We start from the raw sequence: 25,692 nt of genomic DNA, 5'->3' as shown, positions 1-25,692 counted from the left end.
TCATTGGATTCTGTAATAATATACATTTCATATTTATTTTGCTCGTTTGTCTCCAATTCCGACAATCAATTGACTCAGTTGACAATAATGGTTTTGAAACTATATACAAAGGTATAGGCCTATATTAAAGCTTATCTGCCGTAGTTTACAGGAGGGCGCAAGTAGCTACAAGTAGTGCAGTGGGCCTTTAAAACAAACCAGTTTTAGTAAGAAATCCTTTACTTAATATGTACGAGACGCATAATAGTGGCCTCTCGTGGGGAATTCGACACCACTCGGGTGTTTACCAAATAACAGGTGTTGTCAATTAACAGGATTAGCCTTCAATTTTATGACAAACATGCTTCAAGCAATGCTCTGCGTTTTAAACCCACCCCATCTAATTTGTATAGTAAATTCGTTATCTTAAATATATCCCTCCCCAAAAGACTCTCTGACAGACTTGGCGGGGGGGGGGTATTATTTTCTTGGTGGGACTACGGGTTTGCTGTATGTGAGACTTGGGGCGTGCTTATGCTTAACTTTTTCTGGTAAGAATCAGGCATCTGTTACGCGTTTAGTTTAAAACACGAATGCGTCCTTTCTCACTTTTGTAGAATCACCGAAAAACGGCGATCACGATCGCCGATCGTAAACTCACTAAAAGATGCGTTTACAATTTGTAAACGCGTTTAAATGGGGTCAACGCACTGACCTCTAGTGGGTCTACATAGCATGCATAGTGCAGGCTTGCGAATCCAGCTGCAAGGCCGATTAAGGCCACCCAGGGAGAATTGCCTGGAGGAGCCAGAGAAGTGAGCATAAACAGTACACCGTGGAACTGCGATTACGATGAGCGTTTACGATGAGCGTTACAAATCGCTCATTCTGCCTTCAAAATTTAAGCTTAAACGCACCTTTATACACCTACTAATGGTATTTCCAAAACGTCTGGTTTCAGCAAATTATGACCTTCTGCACACGGAAAATGACGACCATCTTCCTTTAATGCCTCTAAAACAGTGCATAACCAGGAGGATTTGAAATACATATATTATGAAGATGAATAATCAGCGTCTAACAGTCTTAAAATAACATATCGTATAGAAACTCTATACCTTGGGTCTTGTCATATGCGCATTCTTTTGCGATGCAGGTTTATAACTCCTAGTAATGATCATGTATAATTCGATATGTTAGCTCAACATTGCAAGGATCAGGATAGTATTGGTGAATTGGGAAATAAAGGGAATTAATTAAGGGGATTAATCTTCTATTATGACAATGGACACGAACTAGCAGATTACAGACAAATTATTTTACATTTTTGTTTCCTTGTGAAGATATTAATTTAGGCCTATACTTTCGCATTAATAATGTGTGCTCTATATTTTTTTTGTTATCATTGAATTATGCCATAGAATGGAATATTAAGCAACCAGTGCGCAAAACAAATGAGAACGGAACTGGTCCATTCCATTACCATAGAGGGCGGCATAACAGAACAGGCAGAACAAGGGCAGATGTGAATGCAGGGTTGTACAGAAAATCCAATGGCACAGAATACGATGACGTCATGTCTTCGGAAGGCAGCTGGCAGGAAAAGGGTAGGTAGAAGAGAAAGAGAGAGACAGAGAGACAGAAACAGAGAACAATGAAAGGAGGAATGAAAGAGAAAGAAGACACAAAGCTAAAAATAGCAACTAGGGCTTTTACAAATATGTAAACATATATTTTTATGTATTTAACATTACCATGCAGAATATCATAAGTAATGTCTCATTGGTTTATAAATACAAAACAAATTGATATTACAAAATGTTATTAGTTGATTACTATGTTTGATATAATATGTATATTTCCAAAATACAATTTTTTTCAGGGGTCCCAAAATTTGGAATGACATACCGATAGATATTCGACTGAGCTCATCACTAAATAGTTTAAAGAGAAAATTTAAACTGTATTTGCTAAGACAATACTCAATAGTGCAATAACCTTTATTCTTAATGTTCTTCAGACTGAAAAGTGTGTGTTGGTGTGTATGGGAGAGAGTGTATGTGTGAATGCAAATTATTTCCTTTTTTCTTCCTTTTATAACAAATACAAAATTCAAATAATGTACTAAGTGTTTTATACAATTACTGGAGACAGACTTTTACATTAGGCCCGGCCTTCCTGTCTAGTCTCCAAATACTTTCATTAATGTACATGTTTAGAATATTTTCCCCTTATTCCTCATGTCTTCTCCACTTGTGTTATTCTCATGTTATATATTGATACATGTATTATATTTCAACTTTTATATGTTTGTTTTCCTTTGTATATTTTTAATGAAAGTATTGAATAAAGTGAACTTGAACTTTATATTTGTGAATGCTAATAGCCTGTGTTGTAAGAACTCGAGCTCTGTTAATTATAGTTTTGTTATTAGATTTTTTTTTTCAATGCTAATTACCTCATTTTGTAGGTAATAAGGAAAGGAATATGAAAAGGAAAAATAAAATGTTTTAAAAAAAATCATATGATGTTTCACCTACCAAAGGACGGTGTCAGACTAGGACAGTGACACATGGTATGACATAATAAAGAAGGAATCTAAATATAGAGAGTAATGCAGAAAGAACCAAAATAAGGCTCTGGCGTGTGGGCCTAAAATTGGCAATACACCAGAGAGAGAGAGAGAGAGAGAGTATTGTGCACTAAAACACAGTTTTATCAAATAGGAAATAAGTCCTGGGACCCGTTTCACAAAGCCTTTTTCCAATTACATATGACAAATATCAGTAACGACTCTGCTGATAGCCAATCAGAAGCAAGGATTTCCCTTGCTTATCACAAAATGTCACTGATGACACGTTTTTTTAAACGGTTCCCTGTTCCTTGTTTTTCTTTCTAATTCTGCTTTAGGTAAAGGGACTAAGATCACGGACGAATCTTGCAAGCTTGGATTTAGAAAAGGTGAGCTTTATTTTTCTCATGAACCATAAATTATGGCAACATTAATAATGCTTCGAAGATTATATTTTGTAATCAGAGACGGTGTTATCAATCGAAGAGCGTGAAGAGTCCCCCCCCCCCCCCCCACCAGTGTTATTTAGGGAACGCATAAACTATGCATGCTACCTCCTTTTCAAAACACCCCCTACTCTCTTAAAAAAAGAGTGAATTTTCACTCTATTTTCACTTTCTTGGGAGTGACGTCCGTGGTCACTTGTTTAGGAGTGAAAATCGATTGATTTTAGAGTGCTCTCTAAGAAAAAAAGAGTGAATGTTCACTCTATTTTCACTACATTTTCACTCTCCAGAGGAGTGACGTCCGTGATCACTCGATTTTTTTAGAGAGTAATAAGTCCGTGTGTGTAAAGTCAATACGGGCCGGATTTTTGTGTACTACGAGCCGGACTTTGGTGCGTGAAAAGTACCCCTTTACCGGACTTTTGGGGAACACGCATGGTATCCCTCCGTTCACGGAGTGGGGGGGGGGGGAATAGTGAAGCTACTTCTCGATCAAACTACGCAACCCACAGCCATTTCATATTTTGTGGCTTGGCTCAACCAGTTATGATTGTGAGATCTCCAAATTAGGCCTAAAAAACATGTTTGAGTAAAAAGGAACAAATTCTGCACACAGTAGATCCATTTTATTTTATTTTTTGCATTATCATAATGCATTTGATGCCAGGTATTTAACAAACTAAGCAAATTTAGCTTATTGACAACATAATGAGAGGCTAAAAAAATCACTGTTTCATGAGTCCGATCAAAATTTGCCACTTGTTCAACTTTCCTAAAGTTTTTACCCATGCATATTGTTTTGAGAGATGCATGTATTACATTTATTAGACCAGTGTAGCAGTGTTGCCATCATTTGATTATTTCAGCCCTCAAAATAAATCCTGTCTTGAAATGGCAACAGGAAATAAAAATGGAAAGAAAATTAATAGACGTCTGGGTTGTGATTGGATCGAGGGTTAATTGATTCTCGCTCTTTTATTGGTTTACTCTGTAAAGCAAAAAGAAAACAAATTAATAAAACTAATCAAGACATCGATTTTTGTTGATTTTTGTTTTTTGTTGATTACAAAGAAAGAAGGATTGATAGTTTTTGGACGAGATGATATTGAGTATTTATTTGTTCATGTGTGGATGTACGGGTGTGGCGTTTCCGCGCACATTTATAAAGGATATGTATATTTGTTTAGGCCTATATATTTAAAATATTCAGTCTATTGTTATTGATAACATACTAGGCATAAACATTTGTTGTGATTAGGCTGAAACAGTCGATATAATACGTTGTGTCTCGGCCCATTATAGACAATTAATTTTCCAAAAAATAACTTTGATTGCCCCCCCCCCCCCCTCTTTTTGTTTTCTTTTGCTTTCTTCAATATCACGCTTGCAGAGCTCAACAGCCGATTCCATGCTTACACCGAGGAGATCGATCTCGGGATCGTAGAAGAGTCGATCTTCGGCAAGAAGAGAACGAGTGTCGTGCTCTATGTGGCTAGAATGCGCGCCATCTTAGACCATGTCATGAACAGACTCCCGTCCAGTCGTTTCATTAACCACGATGGATACAGGCGAGAGAACGAGAGGGGAATACGAATAGGCAATTACACGTATTACGCGGGCGGACATTGGGTGCCGCTGGATTGTGAGCCTAAATGGAAGGTGAAGAACACTGTTGCCTGTAAAGTTAAAATACCCTTATCTTGCTTATGTCCATGACTTATTCTTCATAGAGTTTATATCTTCTCATAACTTTATTGCTCAATCTCTATGACTCGTTTGATGCGTAGATAACATTTTTGAAAATCAAAAGAGTCTTTGAGATTGATCAACAATATTTGTGAGAAAATATAAAGTTTATCAGTCAAGAATAAAGCATATTGACACACTCATATCATGACAAAAGGTCAGAAGAAATAATTCCCAGTTTATTGGGCACCGTATATAGGCCTACTATGCGGATGTTGAAGAAGTGCAGGTAGTGAAAATAATTCATCAAACTCCCTTTAGACTATTACAACTAGAGGAAGAGTTATGGATACATGTAGGTGTAATTCTTAGTGGCGATTGGGGGGGGGGGGGCATTAGGAACATGCGATGTGCCCCACCCTAAGTTTCGTTTGATCAGGAAATAATGGATGCTCATTACAATGGCTTGACACTGACAGTGGCAATTACAATGTGAAAATTCATAATGGAAATGGCATTTACGCAATCTCATGTCACCCACAATACTGTTCGGTTGTACTTTAAATGTTTTTTGTTTTTGTTTTGTTTAATTACTTGCAGGTAGCCATCGTTATCCCATTCAGAAATCGGCACAACCATCTGTCGATTTTAATACGAAACCTTGTACCTCTTCTCAAGTTGCAAATGCTCGAATTTCGGATATTCGTTTCAGAACAGGTATGCCATCCTTTATTTCTTTTTCCCGCGTCTTTTCTCGCATGGGCAGAGAAAGTTTTTTTTTTTTTGTCTACAAACTTGGAAAACCCATCGAGACGAATACTGGATACGTGCTCGTGAAAGCTATGTAATCATTATTCATTTATTCACCGACGATACGTTCTCTGATACACAGGTGGAAGTATCCTTCTCATTAGGGCAAACAAAAGGTGTTAATGAAGCACCTCCATCACTTTGGCAGTGATTATTCTAACATGCTCAGAGTAGGACGTCTCCATGTGTAAAATGTCCGTGGATTTTTTTTTTTTTTTTTTTTTGGGGGGGGGGGGTCATAATTATATCCCAAAGCTAACAACGAACTGAAATATTCTTCTTCTTCTTTGGTCCATTTTTATCCCTTTTCTCTTTCTCGTCTTTACTTTTTTTTCCTTTTCATTATTATTATTATCACTGTTATTATTGTTATTATTATTATTATAACTAGTATAAGTAGTGGTAGTATTACTATAGTCGTTATCATTGTAATAATATTGGTATAGTATAAATTATCATGGCTATGGTTGTTATTCTTACTATCATTATTAATATTATATTTGTTGTTATTATTTATATCATCATTATTTGTTATTATCATCATTATCATTGTTATTATTTATATTGTTATCATCCTTATTTTTCATTGATTGGTGAATTTATCTATTTTGTTAATAACTTATTCATCAGTTAGTCATTAATCAATTCATATCGTCATTCATTTTACTTATTTACTAGCCAGTTTTTATTTTATTTCAACAGGACAATACTATGATTTTCAACCGCGGGATGATGAAAAACATCGGGTATCTAGAAGCTCTCAGGTTTGGTCGGTGGGACTGCGTTGTATTTCATGATATAGACCAGATACCAATGAGAGGGGCAAACTACTACGGATGCGATGGCATGCCTAGACATTTCTGTGCCAGGCCAGAGGAGATGGAATTTAAGTATGTACCACTTATGGATGTCCATTATAATTTCGTAAACCATTGAAATAGTGTGATTTTAGATTGCCCAACTACGTTTCGACTTCATTATTGAAGGGGCAAAAAGGACACTTGAATATGAAATGAGGTTTAAAGCCACACTGTCCTACTTGTAGCTACTTGCTCCCTCTACAGAGTGAGTCAAAAAAAAGTTTACACCTAGAAATTTGCTAATTATTTTTTTTTAAAAAAATCATCGATGAACATGACATTGTTATATGCAGGCGCGTAGCCACGGGGGGGGGGGGGGGGCACGGGGGGGGGGGCACGGGGGGGGGGGGCACGTGCCCCCCCTAAAATTTCCAGGATCGGTTGAAATTTTGTAGACCCCTTTTTTTGACCTCGATCGATTACATGTATGTGCCCCCCCAAACATCAAACTCTGGCTACGCGCCTGGTTATATGTCTTATGAAAGAGTGTTTTATCCCAAATCATTTGGTACCATTTTTGTGTGGTATGTATTCATGCTTGGATGAACAGGAGACATTGTTTGCGAGAGTGCAAACATCGACTTGCGCCAAAGTTGCCTATGTGATGTTTGAATAAAACAATCGGGATTTGGGTATTAATTCGGTCTTTGCAGATCCAAATAACATCCCTAACAAAATTAATCATGCCATTGATATTTGATATTCGATATTTGATATTTGTGGCATGATTAATTTTGTTAGGGATGTTATTTGGATCTGCAAAAACCGATTTAATACCCAAATCCCAATTGTTTTATCTAAACATCACATAAGCAATTTTGGCGCAAGTCGATTTTTGCACTCTCGCAAACAATGCCTCCTGTTCATCCAAGCGTGAACACATACCACACAAAAATGATACCAAATAATTTGGGATAAAACACTCTTTCATAAGTTGTATAATAATTTACTGTTCATAAATGATTTTAAAAATAATTAACAATTTTCTAGGTGTAAACTTTTTTTTGACTCACACTGTACAATAGTATTTAAAATCGCGCTTGAGCTGAGATTCCTCGAAAGTTGTTGATATCATGTTAATCACATTATCTTTTCAGACCGGCATACGCACTCCTGTTCGGCGGCGTCGTCGGGGTTACAGAAGAACAGATGACGAAATCGAATGGTTATTCTAATTTCTACTGGGGGTGGGGTGGAGAGGATGACGATTTATTAAAACGACTGTATAGCAGCGGCTATAAACCAACACGTGACCTACGAGAGGGCTTCTATCGGACGCTCAACCATACCAAGAAAACACAAAACGAGATGTGCGATGAGGCGTGAGTATATAGCATTATTTTACTGAACTTTATCATTAATTGTAATGTTCATAGATCCATTGGCGGTATGCAATGACAATAACAATTTGAATTTGGAGCACTCATATTGCTCCGGTTGTCTCATTTTCGCTCGCTGGACGTATATAGCAGACGGCAATCGGCGGATTAGACGACACTTGGTAGTGAATTTGTATGTGAGATTGCTTTGCTAAATATAAAATACAAGAACATTTTCCATATCTTTAAACTATCATTAATATCTGATAATTAAACAGTTATTAAAATAAACCTACCAAACTACATAATACAATGAAATACTTGACTTAAAGCAGGGTAGTTTGATGTGGTGCACAATTGCACCCCTTTGTAAATAATCGAATAGTCCAAGGCGATCATGAATATTCATGTTTTTGCTTACCTCGGCAAATTGCTTGTCTATGACTAAATGGAAAAATTACGGTGGGGGTTGGCTGAAATGCACATAATGAACCGATCAGAACTGATCTATGATAATTCATGCTTGTTATCCTTCGTGTGTTTGACCTATAACCTTACAATCGCGTGTCAAATTGCAGCCAAAGTTGACCTGTTTCACATGTGTTATATAGGCAATGGCGAGCTAGCGACCTATTTTGACCAAATTACGGTGGGTGGACTTTCAAAAGTCAATGCGACATGAGGGTTCCAATGAAAGAGCTAGTGTCAAATGAATTTTTAGCGATTTTTTGTGTTTGTAAAAGTCAGTAGGCTAACATGTTAGGCTGCTGGTCTCTGACGATAGGGGGCGTTGTCCAATGAGACTATTCGGAGCCATTTTTATTCGTTTTTATGTTGGGGGGGGGGAGGGGGCCGGGCTTTGGGAATTCTTGCATTCATTTTTAAGTGAGGGGAAGGCTTGAGCCCCTAAACTTCCATCCATCCTCTTTACAATCACTATAAGGCTTGATGTAGATGTCTGAGCATATTGTAGTCCTAGAGGTGGTTTGATAAGGTATTTGTCCTAAAAATATGACACTAGGAGTGTTCTACTAATCCCCTCTCTTCTTATTTCATCAATCCATTCCAGATTCTGTCTGCTAGATTTATGCACCAAGCGCATGTCATGGGATGGAATCAACAATGCAGCGTACACCGCAAGCCGACTGAAGTTATCGCTTCTCTTTACTCAAATTTCGGTCGATATCAGACGTGAGAAGTGGAACAGTTGGTTTGGTCCGTGCACGAATACAGAAAAGTTGGTCGATACTGATGAAAGTGTCACATGATGGCGGCACATTAAATTTATACATTTTCATATACCGCTATAATTATACTAGGCGTCTGATTAATTGGTCTAACCTGCAGGCATCAAATTTGCTACTCACTGCTGGGCAGTATAGCGAAAAATAATGAACTGCACACTTTATGTCTATACTTGCATCATGTATCAAAATCGACCCAAAGGAAATTTCAGTACTCATGTGCGTTATGTGCGCCAATTTTTGCGCGAACGGGACGCGTTATTTTTTCTTTCTGCGGCACACATTGGGATTATGTGCGTGTTGAGCCTATGGGAAAGTGTAGGGTTAGGGTTAGGGTTAGGCTAAATCAAGACCTCTTTTTTTTTTTTTTTAAAGCCCTAATCTGTGCCGCAGAAAAAAAAAATGACGCGAACGGGACAGTGACATGTATTGCCCAATCCGTATACGGTTTCTATTGACAAAACCATTACGTATTGTAACCGCCCTGAAAAGGATTTATTATTAGTAATTTGTGTAATCATTTCACAATAAACAAAATCCTCTGATCATTGTCAATGCAAAATGTGTAAAAATGCATTCGAATGTCAGGAAAGCTATTCTAATTTGAAAATAATAATTTCAGGGCATATTGATTCACTCTTCAACTTTGAAATAAGCAAACTTCGACGACAATCTTACATATGGGTTGCAATACCATATTTATTTATCAGCAAATACCATAAATAGTATATGATATTATTATGAATATGAACATTTTCTTAATACAATTTTTGTATTTCTTTTCCATTTTTTTAAACTTCACAATGAGTCTTAATTGGATTGTTTCTTGTTTTATAATGTTATTACATTTTAGCTACAAAATTTAATTTTATTACCATAAACATCATTCGAATTATTTTCATTTCATGATACATCCTTATATTATACGATGTGAAAATGATTGTGAGTTTATCACTATGGCGGTAATGAAAATATAAGATTAAAGGCAGGGTATTCTATTGACAGTACAAACTTCCTCTTTGCGTATGTTGCTCAGAATGAGCCGTTGTGAGTTTATGATTTTAGCCGTCGTGACACAGGCAGGGTATATTCTACTGACACAACTTTGGATTTACGTATAATTGCTGCTCAGAATGGCACGATTTGTCGACAGCCATGTCCCATAATACATCACCAACCGATGACACTCGGCGTGATGATGCTTTGGTACAGGAACCGAACAATCGCTCTGTGTACGCCTTCATCGAACAATGACGCAATTAAAAATACATTAAAGCTGTGGTATCGATGTTGGTAAAATACCCTGCCTTTGTTGTGTTTTTTTTAATAATTTTATTTAAATTATATTACGGACGGTCCCATCCTCCGTCCATCCATACCCCCGGGGGGGGGGGGGTCACTCTCAACATGTTACGCACCCGCGTCCAGATAAGGGGTCGAAAGGTGCACGACGTCGTCGACGTTTTTCTTTAAAAATTGTGTTTTGCAAGCACTGATCGCACCAAAACCAAAACAAAAGGTGCGATACGCCATTAGAGACCATTTCAGAAGTTGATGGACACGGCTGGGTAGTAGTTCATTGTGCATGAGAGCGACCCCCCCCCCCCCCCCCTATCCATATACACATACAACGTACCATTCGAAATAGTTTCACAATGCCGTGTATTATAGATCTTGAAGTGTTTTACCTTGCTTGACTTACGGTTATCGATTAATGCCAAGATTTGAGTTAAAGTATGGGAGTAAACATTGGAGTTAAATAAATCATTTCAAATAATTGTCTAGTGAATTTTCACTCCATAATTGGACTGACTAAACCATCTTGTTGATCAAAGAACAGGTTCTACTATATTTTAAAACGATGATCAAAGTTAATGTCAATTATTGAGCATCCAAAGACCGAATTCTTTAAGCTTCTTTTTCTTTCCATCATGGCGCCCAAAATAATTTGCATGAGCAACATACACCTCGTTTTTGTGAAGCGCAAACCACGCCCAATTAAAGTAATGAAAACCGGGTGGGAATTTCTCAATGCTCATCTTCTTAATTGGAATAGCCGGGAAGAGGGGCAAAACGTTGATCAAAGCAACCTGGTCCGACTCCAAACTACTTCCGCGATGATTTTCCAATCGCTTGACCCATTCCCTCACCATGGCAACGACCTCAGAAGTCGACTTCATGTACATGAAGCATGGGCACGGCATGCCTTCTGGGTATCCTTGGGCATGCCATATGTCGTAGAGGGCGTACTCCTTCAAGATCAGATCAACCGGGTTCTTGATCCACACTGTGTCAACATCCACCAGCAACACGTCGTTCCCTTGCTCCAGCAAAGTCCTGATGTACACGGTCCTGCAACGAATCACCTCCTCGTACAATTTGGCAGGGCTGTACCGCCGGGTGAAGTTAAACGCAAACTGTTTCTGGTAAAGCACCCGGAACTCTCTGTTGGCCCTGATAGAGAAGTACTCGAAGGTGTCCTGGTCTTCCGCGACCATCGTGATGTTGTACCGGATTCCCAAGCGTCGAAGACTTTCCAACCAATTCTCGGCAATGTCGACGAACTCTGCGTTCACTGTAGTTAGGATCACGAACTTGTTGCTCCGAGGTGGCGTATCTGTCTCATCATCAAGGGTTGGTCTTTTTTGTATCTGAGAATTGACGATGTCTTTGAAATGTTTAAGATTCTGGCCCGAGGCATTGACCTTTCTATCTTTTTCATTACCGCGACCGTCTGCATTATGAATGAGAAGTTGATAATTGCATATAGAGGGTGGGCTATTCTTACCATTGTCAGCCTGGATTGGACCTGCAAGATGACATGGAAGTAACATACATTTATGTTAAAAATAACAAATTTGTATCATTTGATAATAGGTGGAAAAACACTGTGTTGCTTTAAAAAAATATATAAAAAAAGGTACCACCATGTCTTGTATAATCAGCTATATTTTTGTTGTCGATTCTATTGGTTATATTAGGTATCTATATTCATTTATGTTTTGTTATGTTATAAGTCGAAAGCAATATTGAATAAAGATGATTTTATTAAAGAAAAAAAATAGGTTTATTTGTGTAAAAGCAAGAAAATCAGAGGGTTTTGAATGTCGGAAATATTATGAGATCACAAAATGTATGCAAATCTCAAATTGAATTTTGGTCTCTGGGTTTTGACGTAATTTAATGACAACTCTAGAAAAAGAAAAAAGAAAAGATCCTCCGAGTCTGAGTGATGAATCTTGAAAAATTGACACTTTGTCTATTGACCCTTTTGTGTGTTAAGACAATTAAACGGCACTTCGTCACAGTGACATTAGCTAATTTGAAATGCTGCAGTGCCCATAGTGATCAAAACTTGACAACAAAATGCACAACTTTCTTACTTTTTGTCCTATTTTATGCAACTTTCACAAGTCGGCTTCTCTGTTTTTCTGCTTTTTTTAGTGTGGTTGTTTATTAAGGTTAGATGTTTCTTTGAGCGTGCTGACGAAAAAAAATGAATGATGGTGATAATGATATTGGATTCTGGTCTAGCGCTCATATCGGTCTGACCGAAGTTTAAATACATAAATTATGTTCTAATAATTGTCGAGCACGTAAAGTAAACAATGGACTGAGTCGGTGCTAAAGGACAGATAGAATAGACAATGAACTACTTGAATTCAGTTCATAGCTTTCCTCCTCGTAGGATTGAAATTGTATTTTAATTTAACGTTGTTTGTTATACATTTTAAGTAAGCTTAAGAGTATGTTTAGATTGTGGTATTTATGTACAAAAAAGGTTTAAAAACGAAAATTTAGCTTGTAATAATAAATTGATAAAAATAGTACATCTCTCTTATAAAGCACTTTTTTATTAATTGGAGAAAAAAAGGGAAAAAAATATACAAATGAGGATGTTAAAACGGTCTCTACTGCGGCGACAACCCAATATTTGTTTAGGTCTCAACAAAAGCCTATACGGAATTATTTGCTTTCTATTTGTTGCAAGATTTTACACAGCATTTATCATTGTATGTTTGAGTAAGTAGGGGTTCCCTCATTTTGGGGATTCCTTTTTTTCTGCCAACATAATAGATAGTGTTACAAAGTCTCGATTTTCTGTTTCTAGTGTGTCCATATTGATAAACTCAAAGACACGTATTCTATTCTAAAATTACTGCCACGTTGTTATATTGTATGTCACGGGGAAAAGAGCATGAACAGCAGACTAACAAAATAGCCTAATTTTCACGAGCACAAGCAGAAATCACACTGGACCAGTAAAAACTACGATGTTTAGGCAAATATATGTATATTTATATTTTCAAAAGGGAAAACAGACAAAAATAAGGCACATGGGGTGAAATTGGAATAGAAAGAGGTAAAGAGAGAGGGTGTACATGAGAGAAAGAGATCGAGAGAGAGAGAAGGCGAGATAGGGGGAAAAAAAGAGAGGTGAGAGAGAGAGAGAGAGAGAGAGAGAGAGAGAAAGAGAGAGAAGGAGAGAGGGAGGGGGGTTATGTTTTCCCAGACGTTGTTATAATTCTAAACCCAATTTCCATCAATTTACCTGGAATAATTCTGGACTGATACATGTTGGTAATTGTCAATATGATGGCCACGGTAACGAGCACCTGCACGACCAGCAGGATGCAAAACTGAGACGAAACTGACAATTCCACCTTCGGCATCGCGACCGTTGTCGTTGCCGTCGCCAAAACCAAATAAGTTGTAAGAGCGACGATTGTATCACGCAATCGTTAAAGCGGTATAGGTTCACTTTTGGAATCGACAGCTGTAGGACCAAATAACGCAATAATGACTTAAGTGGATAATGATGATGACGACGACGACGATGATGATGATGATTTGATGACGCCGACGACTACTAAAGTGGATAATAACGATGATACGCAGAAAAATGCAATCAACAAACTAAAATCCGTTTCGATCACGTTCTTTCTGGCAACACCGTGTTGAATCAGCGCTCATTGTCATGAATAATATAATAGTTAATTGCACTTATCATGCTAATCGTGATTGTTTTGTTACTTTTGTTGTACAGTTCGATGCATTGATAACAAGAGTCCTGTATTATCAGTCTATCCTTAGGGTGATACCAGCTGAAATCCGCGCAGGAACTCTCATCCAAGAACGTTACCAGTTACTAGGAGAAATTGTCCCTAACTATAACTGCCACACATTAAGGTCTACCGGAGAATGTACGTTTTCATTATTTTCAAAAAAAGGCGTTCAGTTCTGATTACGTACTTTTTGTCTAGCCTCACGTAAAGGCTGATGTTGTCATTTTTACCGGTTCTGAAATTTTCTTGAGTGTACAAAAAAAAAATCATCTTTTTCCTATTAGTATCAGGGGCGGATCCGAGGGGATGGCGAAACTGCCGCCCCCCCCCCCCCCCCTATTGGGGTAAGAACAGAAGAGAAAAAAGAAAGAAGAAGAGAAAAGAAAAGAGAAGAAAAACGAAAGAAGAGAAAAGAAAGAGAGAAAGAGAGAGAGAAAGAGAAAAGATAAAGTAGAGAGAAGCCGGGTGAGAAAGGAGGAAAGACAAGGAAATGGCACTAAGTGACAGTAACGACTAACACGTGTGAAATGCGCGCGCATGGAGGGGGGGGGGGATGACTTACCATATTCTAATTTTTAGGTTTTGCAAAACTGAGTCGGAATTCAGCTCATTTTCAAAAAATTATAAGCATTGTTTATTTTAAGCCGTAGTGCCTAAAAAGGTTAGTGAAAAAATACTTCTGAAAAGGCCGCGCCCGGCCCCTGCTTCCAATATGACCTTTTTGGTATCAGGAAATTTGGGGGTAATTCCAGAAATCTTGGGAGCCATATTGAAGAGGGGGCCGGCCATATACGTAAATTGCAGTGACGGTAACGATAGATGAGGGAATAAGGAGGAAGAGGTGCACATAATTGTGAACTTCAAGCGTATTGGGGATGATCTACTTATCATTCATGTAAAAGAACTCATGATATATATTTTTTTATTCATTGGATAACAAATTTCAAAGTTAAAGTGACATGACGTGGCGTGGGCCTGGCCCCTTTTCAAAGTTGTGCCCGCTTGTAGTTACCGGTACGGTTCTTCTAATATGACTTTGTCAGTATTGGGATCTTGAGTTAATTAAATAACGGTCTGTGCGATTTTCAAATATCCGCGCCCCTCCCGCTATTGGCAAATCCTTGATACGCGCCTGGATAAATGGTTTCCTGTGCTATAATTGTGTCAACTACCATTACATTAAAAACACATTTTAAGCATCATAAACAAGTTCCTATTTGGAAAATCTACCCTCGAAAACCCTCAAATGGTCTACGCACACGGTAAAGGAACGTACATGTATTATAGGTTATGCTTTCCTGAGAGATATATAGCACCGGCCCTATACGATTCCGAATGTGGGGGGGGGGGCGGAGGGCTCTCGCTGGCGATCTTGGATCTATTGCGTGCGATGTACATGTTTGTATGCCTAGGCCTACAGTGCGGATATTTCTGTTGATGTTAATACAACAATATTTGTATAAAAGAGAACGCTCCATCTGTTGGTAATTGAATTTTTAGTTTGTATTACTAAACAATTAAATTGCCACCTTACTGTCTATTTACGGTAGCACTGTCATTCATAATGAACAGGCTTCTAATCGAAAGAGACAAATGCAAACGTCAATAATTGGACAGAAAATTCATTGATCAGCATTTGTTTTTCCCCTTTCCAACACCACAGAAGTGTCAAGTTTGTTTATACTGATGCATATTTTTTCATTATAAATTTTCTATCCAACCTACTCTACGAGAGTATCTTAATGCTGATTGAAACAATTGAAATACAAATCCTTGAAATTAACTGTTTTACTTCGTCCGCGGCTTCATAAAAATAAGATGATTCTGACTTTTGCAAGACTATTTTGAAAGTAAGAAAGAATATCAAAGACAAAAAAAGTAATCCAACGCCAGGGAAATACATTGGTTTCCTAGATACTTTTAGTTGCTGTCGTCCCTTTTCGGAATTGATTGCGAATGTGGAAAAAATGACTCCGCCGGGAATCGAACAAGGGTCACTGGCTAATTAGAACGCCAATGTCTTGACCACTGGACCAAGGAGACGGGCCAGAATATAACAGGAATAAATACATTTACATTCATATTTCAAAATTATAAATGTGAGATATAATTACGGCAACACTTGTACAGTAAAAATAAACTCATAACGATTGAAGAAATCAAATTAACACTTTACCGGCACAATCGTATGAATATCATGATACAAAGGAGATATGATCGACATGATTGATATTACATAACATAATATGATCATGATCTAAATATGATATCACCTGACTTAACATTGCACGAAATGATAACAAAACATTCATTATAAGATACGATATCATGTGATGCAAGAATATAATGTTTTATATGAAAAGATATGATATTAATATGATATAATAATTATTATGATATTATATCATATGAAAAGATACGATGTGATATAGTATTGATGTGACAAGGTATGAATATGACAAAAACAATATGTTATTACTATGGGAATATATTCTATAACCTTCGGGTTTTTCGTCACGGAATGATCGAGATGTCATGTGCAAGCCCTGTATCGAAGGTTTCAACCACCCCCATCCCTGATCCGATCCCTAATCTCTTATGAAGAGTACAGTGGGGTTTTACTTTACCATAAGTTTTCATTATAACGTTTATAGGTTGGGAACTCTTTTACACATTAGGCCTCCATTGGCATCCTATTCCCGGGATGAAGACTTTCCCACCATGACATGGCCTATGTCTATAGAACATGACAAGGTAGGGCCGCACTGGCGTACTGATGGGTTGGGGGGGGGGCTTTAAGGCGTGCCCCCCCCCAAAAAAAAAAAAAAAAAAAAAAAAAAAAAATCATACGTTGTTTATTTCTAATTCGATACCAATGATTTACAAATTTTGCTGAAATGACATGATTGACATGGTTTATAAATTATACTTTGTTATCTGTTTGCTGGAAAATGACACTTTCCCAAGTTTGCAGTCAGGCCAAAGTTTTCTTATTTAGAGGCCTACATGTCAGGGCCCGCGGAACGGCGGGGCTGGGGGGCTCGAGCCACTCCCTTACTTAAAAAAAAGTATGTTTAAGATATTAAAATAGAAAGAAAGGAAGAAAGAAAAATCGTGACCTGCCAATGCCACAAATGAGGTATCAAAATATCCCCATCTGACCGATATCAAATACCTAAAACCCCTGAGCTTGCGAGGGCTCCGCCCTCTCAACCCATTAGAGGACCTAAGTCGTTCCCCTGGATGCTCATCTTACCATTATTAAATGCCTAAAACCCCTGAGCTTCATGGGGCTCAGTCCCCTGGACCCCACGTTAATTAGTGACCTGCTAGTGTGACAAATAAGGTATCAAAATATGCTCATCTGACCGTAATCAAATGCCTAAAACCCCTGAGCTTCCTAGGGGTCCGCCATTGACCCCCCACTGGGGCTTTTTCCCCTGGGCCCCACGCCAATTTACGTTTCACTCGCTTTGCTCGCTACGCTTTACCTGAACGTAAATACTTTAGCCCCTCCCCCACCAAGTTTGAAAAAAAGTTCTGCGGGGCCTGCATGTAACAGTGTTGGTGATGCGGATTTGTTGGAAATATTATTATATTGTATTCATTCTTCTGTAAGGCCATGCATCATGGTTCAAGGCATGCTCACATAATTATATAGGATTTTGTTATGTTAAGGGTCGGGGCAAAATGCAATGAATTATTGATAACGTATTGCATTTTGTTGTGTATTTGTGGGGGCGGCAACGTGCCCTAGCCCCCGCTGCGTACATTCACGATTCAGTGGCTAAGCAATGGCCTCGTACTGTGAGCCCCCCCCCCCCCCGGGTCAAAACCGTGCCGATGTGCTATATTAGTGCCCTTTTGTGAGGCATTAATCCTCATTACTGTCAGTTTTGACTTAAGGACGTAGGTCCCCCAGTTGTAGCACACACATGCTTTAGCAGTCACGCACAACAAACACTCGCAAATTATAATTCAATAAAATATGAGAATGTTTACTTTTATTTAGATCTATTAGGAGTAAATAATTGTCAAAAGCATTCCATAAATTGGGGTAAAAATAATTATTCCACCTTGATGACCAAAAGTGTATATTTGCAATGGCAGTGGCAATTACAATGTGAAAAATGCATACTGGCAATGGCATTTACGCAATCTCATGTCGTCCACAATACTGTTCGGTTGTACTTTAAATGTTTTTTGTTTTTTGTTTTGTTAAATTATTTGCAGGTAGCCTTCGTTATTCCGTTCAGAAATCGGCACAACCATCTGTCCATTTTAATACGAAACCTTGTACCTCTTCTCAAGTTGCAAATGCTCGAGTTTCGCATATTCATCTCGGAACAGGTATGTCATCCTCATTTCTTTTCCCGCGTCTTTTCCCGCGTTGTTTCTTAATAAGAGTTTGCACCCTTTACATAAAAATGAACCCTATTGAAGGAAAAGGGGTTCAAAAAAGGGTGCAATATAATATTTTGCACCCTCCCCACAAAAATGAACCTTATCGACCAAAAAAGGGTGCAAAATAAAAATGTTTGCATAATGCATGCATATTCATGATTACTTTACACGCGTTCACATAAAAATACATTTATCATGATTTGTTAAGCAAATTATGACAATGAACATCAATTTTGTGATTTGTATTTTCCTTCGGCAATCATTAACCAATAGATTATTTTTTTCTGATCATGTTACAATTACATTCACATTTTTAGCAACAGATATATTGATTATATGATTACTAACCAAGAAACAACATGCATTATGTATGTACGAGCAAATTTCACGAGTATTCCTCGAGTATTGGTGCTGCTATTACATCGGTTTGCACCCCTAATGGAGCAGAATTGAACCATTAAGGGTGCTAACATGTCTCCTCAAAGGTTCGATCTGGCACCCTCTTAAAGACCGTCAACACTACTGGGCCAGAAGGGATTAGACCACACAACGAGGTTACTGACAGGTGGCTATCTCATTAAGTCAGCTCTCAACTAACATAAGAAAAAGAGGATCATGGGGGACCAACAGGCACCGGTTGGGGAAGTTTTTCTATATAGAGGGAGCAAGTAGCCACAAGTAGGACAGTGGGGCTTTAAAGGGTGCAGGATTGAACCCATAAAGGTGCTGCTAGTGTCGCATCGGTTTGCACATGTCCCCAAATAGGTCCAGTCTGCCACCCTTTTAAAGGGTGCAGGCCCGGCTCCTCCACTCAGTGTTATTTAGGGTACGCATATGCATGTTTCCTCCTTTTGAAAACACCCCCTAAGTCCGGTGTGTAAAGTGTTGTTTGTGTATGTACGAGCCGGACTTTTGCGTGAAAAGTACCCCTTTACCGGACATTTTGGTAACACGCATGGTATCCCTCCGTTCACGGAGTGGGTGGGGGAGGCGGGGGTGCAGGATTGCACCTTTAAAAAGGGTGCAGGATTTAACCCCTAAAGGTGCTGCCAGTGTTGCATTAGTTTGCACCCCTACTTGCACCATTTTTTCTTAGTGTGTAGATGTCTGTGCATGTAGTTGTCCTAGAGGTGATTTGATAAGGTATTTGTCCTAAATTATGACACTGGGAGTGTTCTACTAATCCTCTCTCTCTTCTTATTTCATCAATCCATTCCAGATTCTGTCTGCTAGATTCATGCACCAAGCGCATGTCATGGGATGGAATCAACAATGCAGCGTACACCGCAAGCCGACTGAAGTTATCGCTTCTTTTTACTCAAATTTCGGTCGATATCAGACGTGAGAAGTGGAACAGTTGGTTTGGTCCGTGCACGAATACAGAAAAGTTGGTCGATACTGATGAAAGTGTCACATGATGGCGGCACATTAAATTTATACATTTTCATATACCATTATACTAGGCGTCTGATTAATTGGTCTAACCTGCAGGCATCAAATTTGCTACTCACTGCTGGGCAGTATAGCGAAAAATAATGACCTGCACACTTTATGTATATACTTGCGTGTAAAATGCATCATGTATAAAAAATCGGCCCAAAGGAAATTTCAGTACTCGTGTGCGTTATGTGCGCCATTTTGTACGCGAACGGGACGCGTTATTTTTTTTCTGCGGCCCACATTGGGGTTATGTGCGTGTTGAGCCTATGGGAAAGTTTAGGGTGAGGGTTGAGTCAAGACCTCTTTAAAAAAAAACAAGCCCCAATCTGTGCCGCAGAAAAAAATGCCGCGAACGGGACAGTAACATGTATTACCCAATCCGCATACGGTTTCTATTGACAAAACCATTACGTATTGTAACCGCCCTGAAGAGGATTTATTAATAGTAATTTTTGTAATCATTTCATAATAAACAAAATCCTATGATCACTATCAATGCAAAATGTGTACAAATGCATTCAAATGTCAAAAAAGCTATTCCAATTTGAAAATAATAATTTCAGGGCATATTGATTCACTCTTCAACTTTGAAATAAGCAAACTTGAACTCCAATCTTACATATGGGTTGCAATACCGTATTTATTTATCAGCAAGTACCATAAATAGTATACAAATATACACTGCCTTGAGAGGTTCTGGTTAAAACTATGCACAAGAGTTGACTCCAATAGTACTATTTGCTGAGGGGCGCAGCCCCGAAGTAAATGGTACTTTTGGAGTCACCGAGGCCCATAGTTTAACCAGTACCTCGAATAGAAGGCATGGTATATTTGTTTTATATCCTGCATCAAAAATTAATTTTTTTTTTTAAATCTAAAAAAATAAAACATTTTTGGGAGAAAAAAAATTTAGGACAAAAAAATGTCAATTTTTATCTAAAAAGATTTAAAATATTTTGTTTTCATTAAATTAAGATTTTTTTTTTTTTTTTTTTTTTCCAACTCCCAAATAGTAAACCAAAATAGTACTCTCATATAGTACTTTCTAAAAGTAGGTCAAATATTTCTGGTCATGTGACGATCTCTCAACCAATCATAAGCCAACAAATTTTTGATGCAGGATATAATATATAATATTATTATGAATATGAACATTTTCTTAATACAATTTTTGTATTCCTTTTCCGTTTTTTAAACTTCACAGTGAGTCTTAATTTGATTGTTTCTTGTTTTATAATGTTATTACATTTTAGCTACAAAAATTTAATTCTATTACCATAAACCATATTATACGATGTTAATGATTGTGAGTTAATCACTATTGCCGTAATGAGAAAAAAAATTAAAGGCAGGGTATTCTATTGACAGTACAAACTTCTACGTCTGTTGCTCAGAATGAGCCGTTGGGAGTTTATGATTTTGGCCGTCGTGACACAGGCAGGGTATATTTTACTGACACTACTTTGGATTTACGTATAATTGCTGCTCAGAATGGCACGATTTGTCGACAGCCATGTCCCATAATGCATCACCAACCGATGACACTCGGCGTGATGATGCTTTGATACAGGAACCGAACAATGACGCAATTAAAAATACATTAAAGCCGTGGTATCGATGTCGGTAAATTACCCTGCCTTTTTTGTCTTTTTTTCTTTTTGTCTTGTTTGTCTTCGTATTTTATTTAAATTATATCACGGTCAGTCCGATTCCTTCGCCACATCCATACTTATAACGTACCATTCAAAATAGTTTGACAATGGCCACGTGCATTATAGATCTTGAAGTGTTTTACCTTGCTTGACTTACGGTTTATCAGTTAATGCTAAGATTATCATTTTGGGAAGAAGCTTAACTTCTAAAATAATGTACATGGGAGTTAAATAAATAATTTCAAATAATTGTCGAATGAATTGTCACTCCATAAATTATACTGACAGAACGATTGATACAAAGTTGGCATCTTTAACAGTGCAAACAATTTTATATTGATTCATTGTTGTTGATCAAAAACAAGCTTGTACTATATTTCAATACGACGATCAAAGTTATTGTCAATAATTGAGCATCCAAAGACCGAATTCTTTAAGCTTCTTTTTCTTTCCATCATGTCGTCCAAGATGATTACCATGAGCAACATACACCTCCTTTGTGTGAAGCGCCAGCCACGCCCGATCGAAGTAATGCTTACCGGTTGGGAATTTCTCGAAGCTCATCTTCTGGATCGGAATATCCGGGAAGAGGGGCAAAACCTTGGTCAAAGCAACCTGGTCCGACTCCAAACTCCTTCCGCGTTGATTTTCCAATCGCTTGACCCATTCTCTCACCATGGCGACGACCTCAGAAGTCGACTTCATGTACATGAAACATGGGCACGGTATGTGGTTCTCGTATCCCTGGGCCAGCCATATGTCGTAGAGGGCGTACTCCTTCAAGATCAGGTCAACCGGGTTCTTGATCCACACTGTGTCAACATCTACCAGCAACACGTCGTTCCCTTGCTCCAGCAAAGTCCTGATGTACACGGTCCTGCGACGAATCAGTTCCTGGTACATCATGACAGGGCCGTACCGCCTGGTGAAGTTGAACGCGTACTGTTTCTGGTAAAGCACCCGGAACTCTCTGTTGGCCCTGATAGAGAAGTACTTGAAGGTGTCCTGGTCTTCCGCGACCATCGTGATGTTGTACCGGATTCCCAATCGTCGAAGACTTTCCAACCAATTCTCGGCAATGTCGACGAACTCTGCGTTCACTGATGTGAGGATCACGAACTTGTTGCTTCGAGGTGGCGCATCTGTCTTCACCGTAGCCTCAGTCTGATCATCACGAGTTGGTCTTTTTTGTATCTGAGAATTGACGATGTCTTTGAAATGTTTAAGATTCTGGCCCAAGGGGTTGGCCTTTCCGTCTTGTCCATGAGCCTGGCTACCGCGGCCGTCTGCATTCTGAATGAGAAGTTGATAATTGCCTATAGAGGGTTGGCTATTCTTACCATTGTCAGGCTGGATTGGACCTGCAAGATGACAAGATGACACAAAGAATCAAATAAAGAAATGGTAAACGGGTTGTCATGATTGATAATGTAGATTTTGATTAAAACTAGCACATGAAGAAAAAAATCAAGAGCTTTGAGTAGGCCTATATTTTGTGACAGCAATCGACTCGTGTTCTTCTATCTTTGTCGTGTAAAGTATTGTCTTGTCCCTTTCTCGTCTCTGTTGGCATTCCCCTTTTATTTCCCCTATTTTATTGTTCCTTTTGTAGTTACATATTAGATAATTTAATTACTCATTATTCCTAAGTTTCATTTGAGGTGTTCACACTTGTACAAGCATCGCTTTTTAGTGGACCCCTCTGTTTCCAACATGTATTTCTTAAATTTGTTTTAAATGCTTATAATTGATTTGTAATGTTTTGTTGGAAACATGAATAAATTTGAATTTGAATTTGAATTTGAATTTGACTCATGCCATTCCAGCAGACCGACAGCCTAATGTTTGGTTGCTTATTTTTCTTTTACCTGACCTCTAAGAAAGCATGGGTACTTAGTACGCAATCAATAATTATTGACCCATGGATTGTTGTCGTTTACGAGGAACTTGGTAATGAGGATTAATGCTTTAAAGAGCTCGAGGACATCGACTTGGTTTCGATTCAAAGACCTCGACCCTCAGTGTTATAAAACCACTGCTCCAAACACCACTGATACACCGCGCCTACTAATTTTGGTCTCGAGAACCCTAACAAAGGTTGTTAGAATGCCCCCCGAGACCAGCACGTGGGTCTACTGGGCTGTTTGTCTTTTGCGGGCCGTCGGTTTTGTTAAAACCGACTTACAAAATGGAAACAAACGTGTTTTCTGATCGAATATTATTTTCTGAGAGTTCGCGATCGACCGACATTACCGGTTACGTGAGCTGTCAGTCTCATGGACCGTAGACATAGGCCTATTCAACTTCCAGTTTAGAGACTTTTAGAGACATCAAATCGAACTTTATTGTTCTGGTCAACATTAGACTGACCCAATAAAACAAACATGGAGGGAATTATAGTGCTTTAAGACTTTGCAGAATATCCAGCATTATGTACCAATTGCACAGGTAATAAAGGTAATTAAAACAAACGTCCAGTCAAAATATCAGTCTAAAGAAATTAATTTAGGGTGGGGGTGTTAACTTTTCACCCCAACACAGAACACAAAGTAAAAAAGACAATTAAATTAAATGGCAAGCCAATCTTGGTAATAAGTTTATTTGTATGAAAGCGGAAAAATAAAGAAGCAGTATGGCGAAATTTAAAAATAAATCGGAACAATAATAAGAGAACTATATGAATGTTTAAAATATTAGATCACCAAATCTATGCGAATCTCAAATTTTGTTATATGATAATGACGTATGAGCGGACAACTCCTTTTTTTCGAGTACAAAAATATCATTGATTTCTGTTTTTAAGACTATAAGGGCCTTCTCTCTGGGGCACTCCTCAAAATATATAATGGGTAACAAATTATCATAGATGCTATTAAAAGATAAAAGACCATCTTAAAAAATAAATGAAATTTCTGTCGTTTTTTAGTGTTTAAATGAATGGAAAAAATTGTCCAGCACTACGCTACATGACGTATAATTGGGCATTACACACAAACAATAATTAGGGACTTTTAGATTCTGCACGACGAGAAGGCGGACTGCCCTTTTAAGGCAATGTGACGTCACTGCCAGTGCCTTAAAAGGGCAGTCCACGTTCTCGTCGTGCAGAATCTAAAAGTCCCTATTGACCTCTCTACTGCGGTGACAAACCCATATTTGTTTAGGTTTCGGAACAAAAGCCTAAGAAATGCATTTCTCTCTTTCCGCTTCTATCCATTATTGTTGCAAAAGCTAACCCAGCATTTGCATTGTATGTTTGAGTAAGGAGGTGTCCCCTCTTTGGGGGATTTCTTTTTTCTGCCAACATAACAAAAAGTGTTACAAAGACTTGATTTTCTTATTCTAGTGTGTCCATATTGATAAACTCAAAGACAAGTATTCTATTCTAAAATTACTGCCACGTTGTTATATTGTATGTCACGGGGAAAAGAGCATGAACAGCAGAATAACAAAATAGCCTAATTTTCACGAGCACGAGCAGAAATCACGGGGGACCAGTAAAAACTGCGATGTGTAATAGCTTAATAAGATAAGGATATATATGGGTGGAATCGGAATAGAAAGAGGTAAAGAGAGAGGAGGGGCATGGGAGAAAGAGAGAGAGGGAAGGATAGATAAGGGGAAAGAAAGAGAGAGAAAAAGAAAGTATGGTGAGAGAGAGAGAGAGAGAGATAGAGAGGGGGGTGTATCCCCGGATGTCACTATGTAGGCTACATTGTTTTAATTCTAAACCCAATTCCCTACAAATTACCTGGAATAATTCTAGACTGGTTCATGTAGGTTATTGTCCCTATGATGGCCACAGAAACGAGCACCTGCACGACCAGCAGGATGCAAAACTGAGACGAAACTGACAATTCCACCTTCGGCATCGCGACCGTTGTTGTTGCCTTTGCCGTCGTCGTCAAAACCAAATTTAAGCTGTAAAAGCGACGATTGTATTAATACGCTAGAGCACGATGAAAGTTAAAGCGGTATTATATTGCAGGTGTTGGATGAAGTAACATAATCAAATGACTTAATTGGATAATGATGCTGACGATGACGACGATGATGATGATTAGATGATGCCGACGACTATTATACTGGGTTGTGACGATGATACGCAGAAGAATGCAATCAATATGCTAAAATCCGTATATATCATCTCGTTCTCTCCGACGACACCGTCTTAAATCAGCGCTCATTGTCGTGAATATAATAGTTTTCACTAA

General features: G+C 38.3%; 2 protein-coding genes across 3 annotated transcripts; one reads left to right on the top strand and one right to left on the bottom strand.

The window, feature by feature from the left end:
• Positions 1-1,404: 1,404 nt before the first annotated feature.
• On the top strand, positions 1,405-20,056 carry LOC115918527 (beta-1,4-galactosyltransferase 6-like). Its single transcript, XM_030981799.1, has 7 exons — positions 1,405-1,586; positions 2,890-2,940; positions 4,388-4,656; positions 5,284-5,400; positions 6,196-6,383; positions 7,451-7,675; positions 19,606-20,056. The coding sequence occupies exons 1-7, from the start codon at positions 1,556-1,558 to the stop codon at positions 19,802-19,804; spliced, it is 1,080 nt and encodes a 359-aa protein (XP_030837659.1). The 5' UTR covers positions 1,405-1,555; the 3' UTR covers positions 19,805-20,056.
• LOC100893403 (UDP-D-xylose:L-fucose alpha-1,3-D-xylosyltransferase MGP4) lies at positions 9,917-25,642 on the bottom strand. 2 transcript variants are annotated; one of them, XR_004063512.1, is made up of 3 exons: positions 25,230-25,642; positions 21,202-22,839; positions 9,917-9,933 (listed from the first exon to the last, which is right to left on the bottom strand). XR_004063512.1 is itself a non-coding variant. In XM_030981802.1 (2 exons), exons 1-2 carry the CDS (start codon positions 25,348-25,350, stop codon positions 21,881-21,883), a joined length of 1,080 nt encoding a protein of 359 aa, XP_030837662.1. In that variant the 5' UTR covers positions 25,351-25,642; the 3' UTR covers positions 20,934-21,880. The 2 variants fall into 2 exon arrangements, 1 of the variants encoding a protein (XP_030837662.1); XM_030981802.1 differs by lacking the exon at positions 9,917-9,933 and having other exon boundaries at positions 20,934-22,839.
• Between the last annotated feature and the right edge of the window lie 50 nt (positions 25,643-25,692).

Source organism: Strongylocentrotus purpuratus, unplaced genomic scaffold, assembly GCF_000002235.5.
Source record: "Strongylocentrotus purpuratus isolate Spur 01 unplaced genomic scaffold, Spur_5.0 spur5_scaffold_12, whole genome shotgun sequence".
Classification (NCBI taxonomy): Eukaryota; Metazoa; Echinodermata; class Echinoidea; order Camarodonta; family Strongylocentrotidae; genus Strongylocentrotus; species Strongylocentrotus purpuratus.
This window is presented reverse-complemented; position numbering and strand designations above follow the sequence as displayed.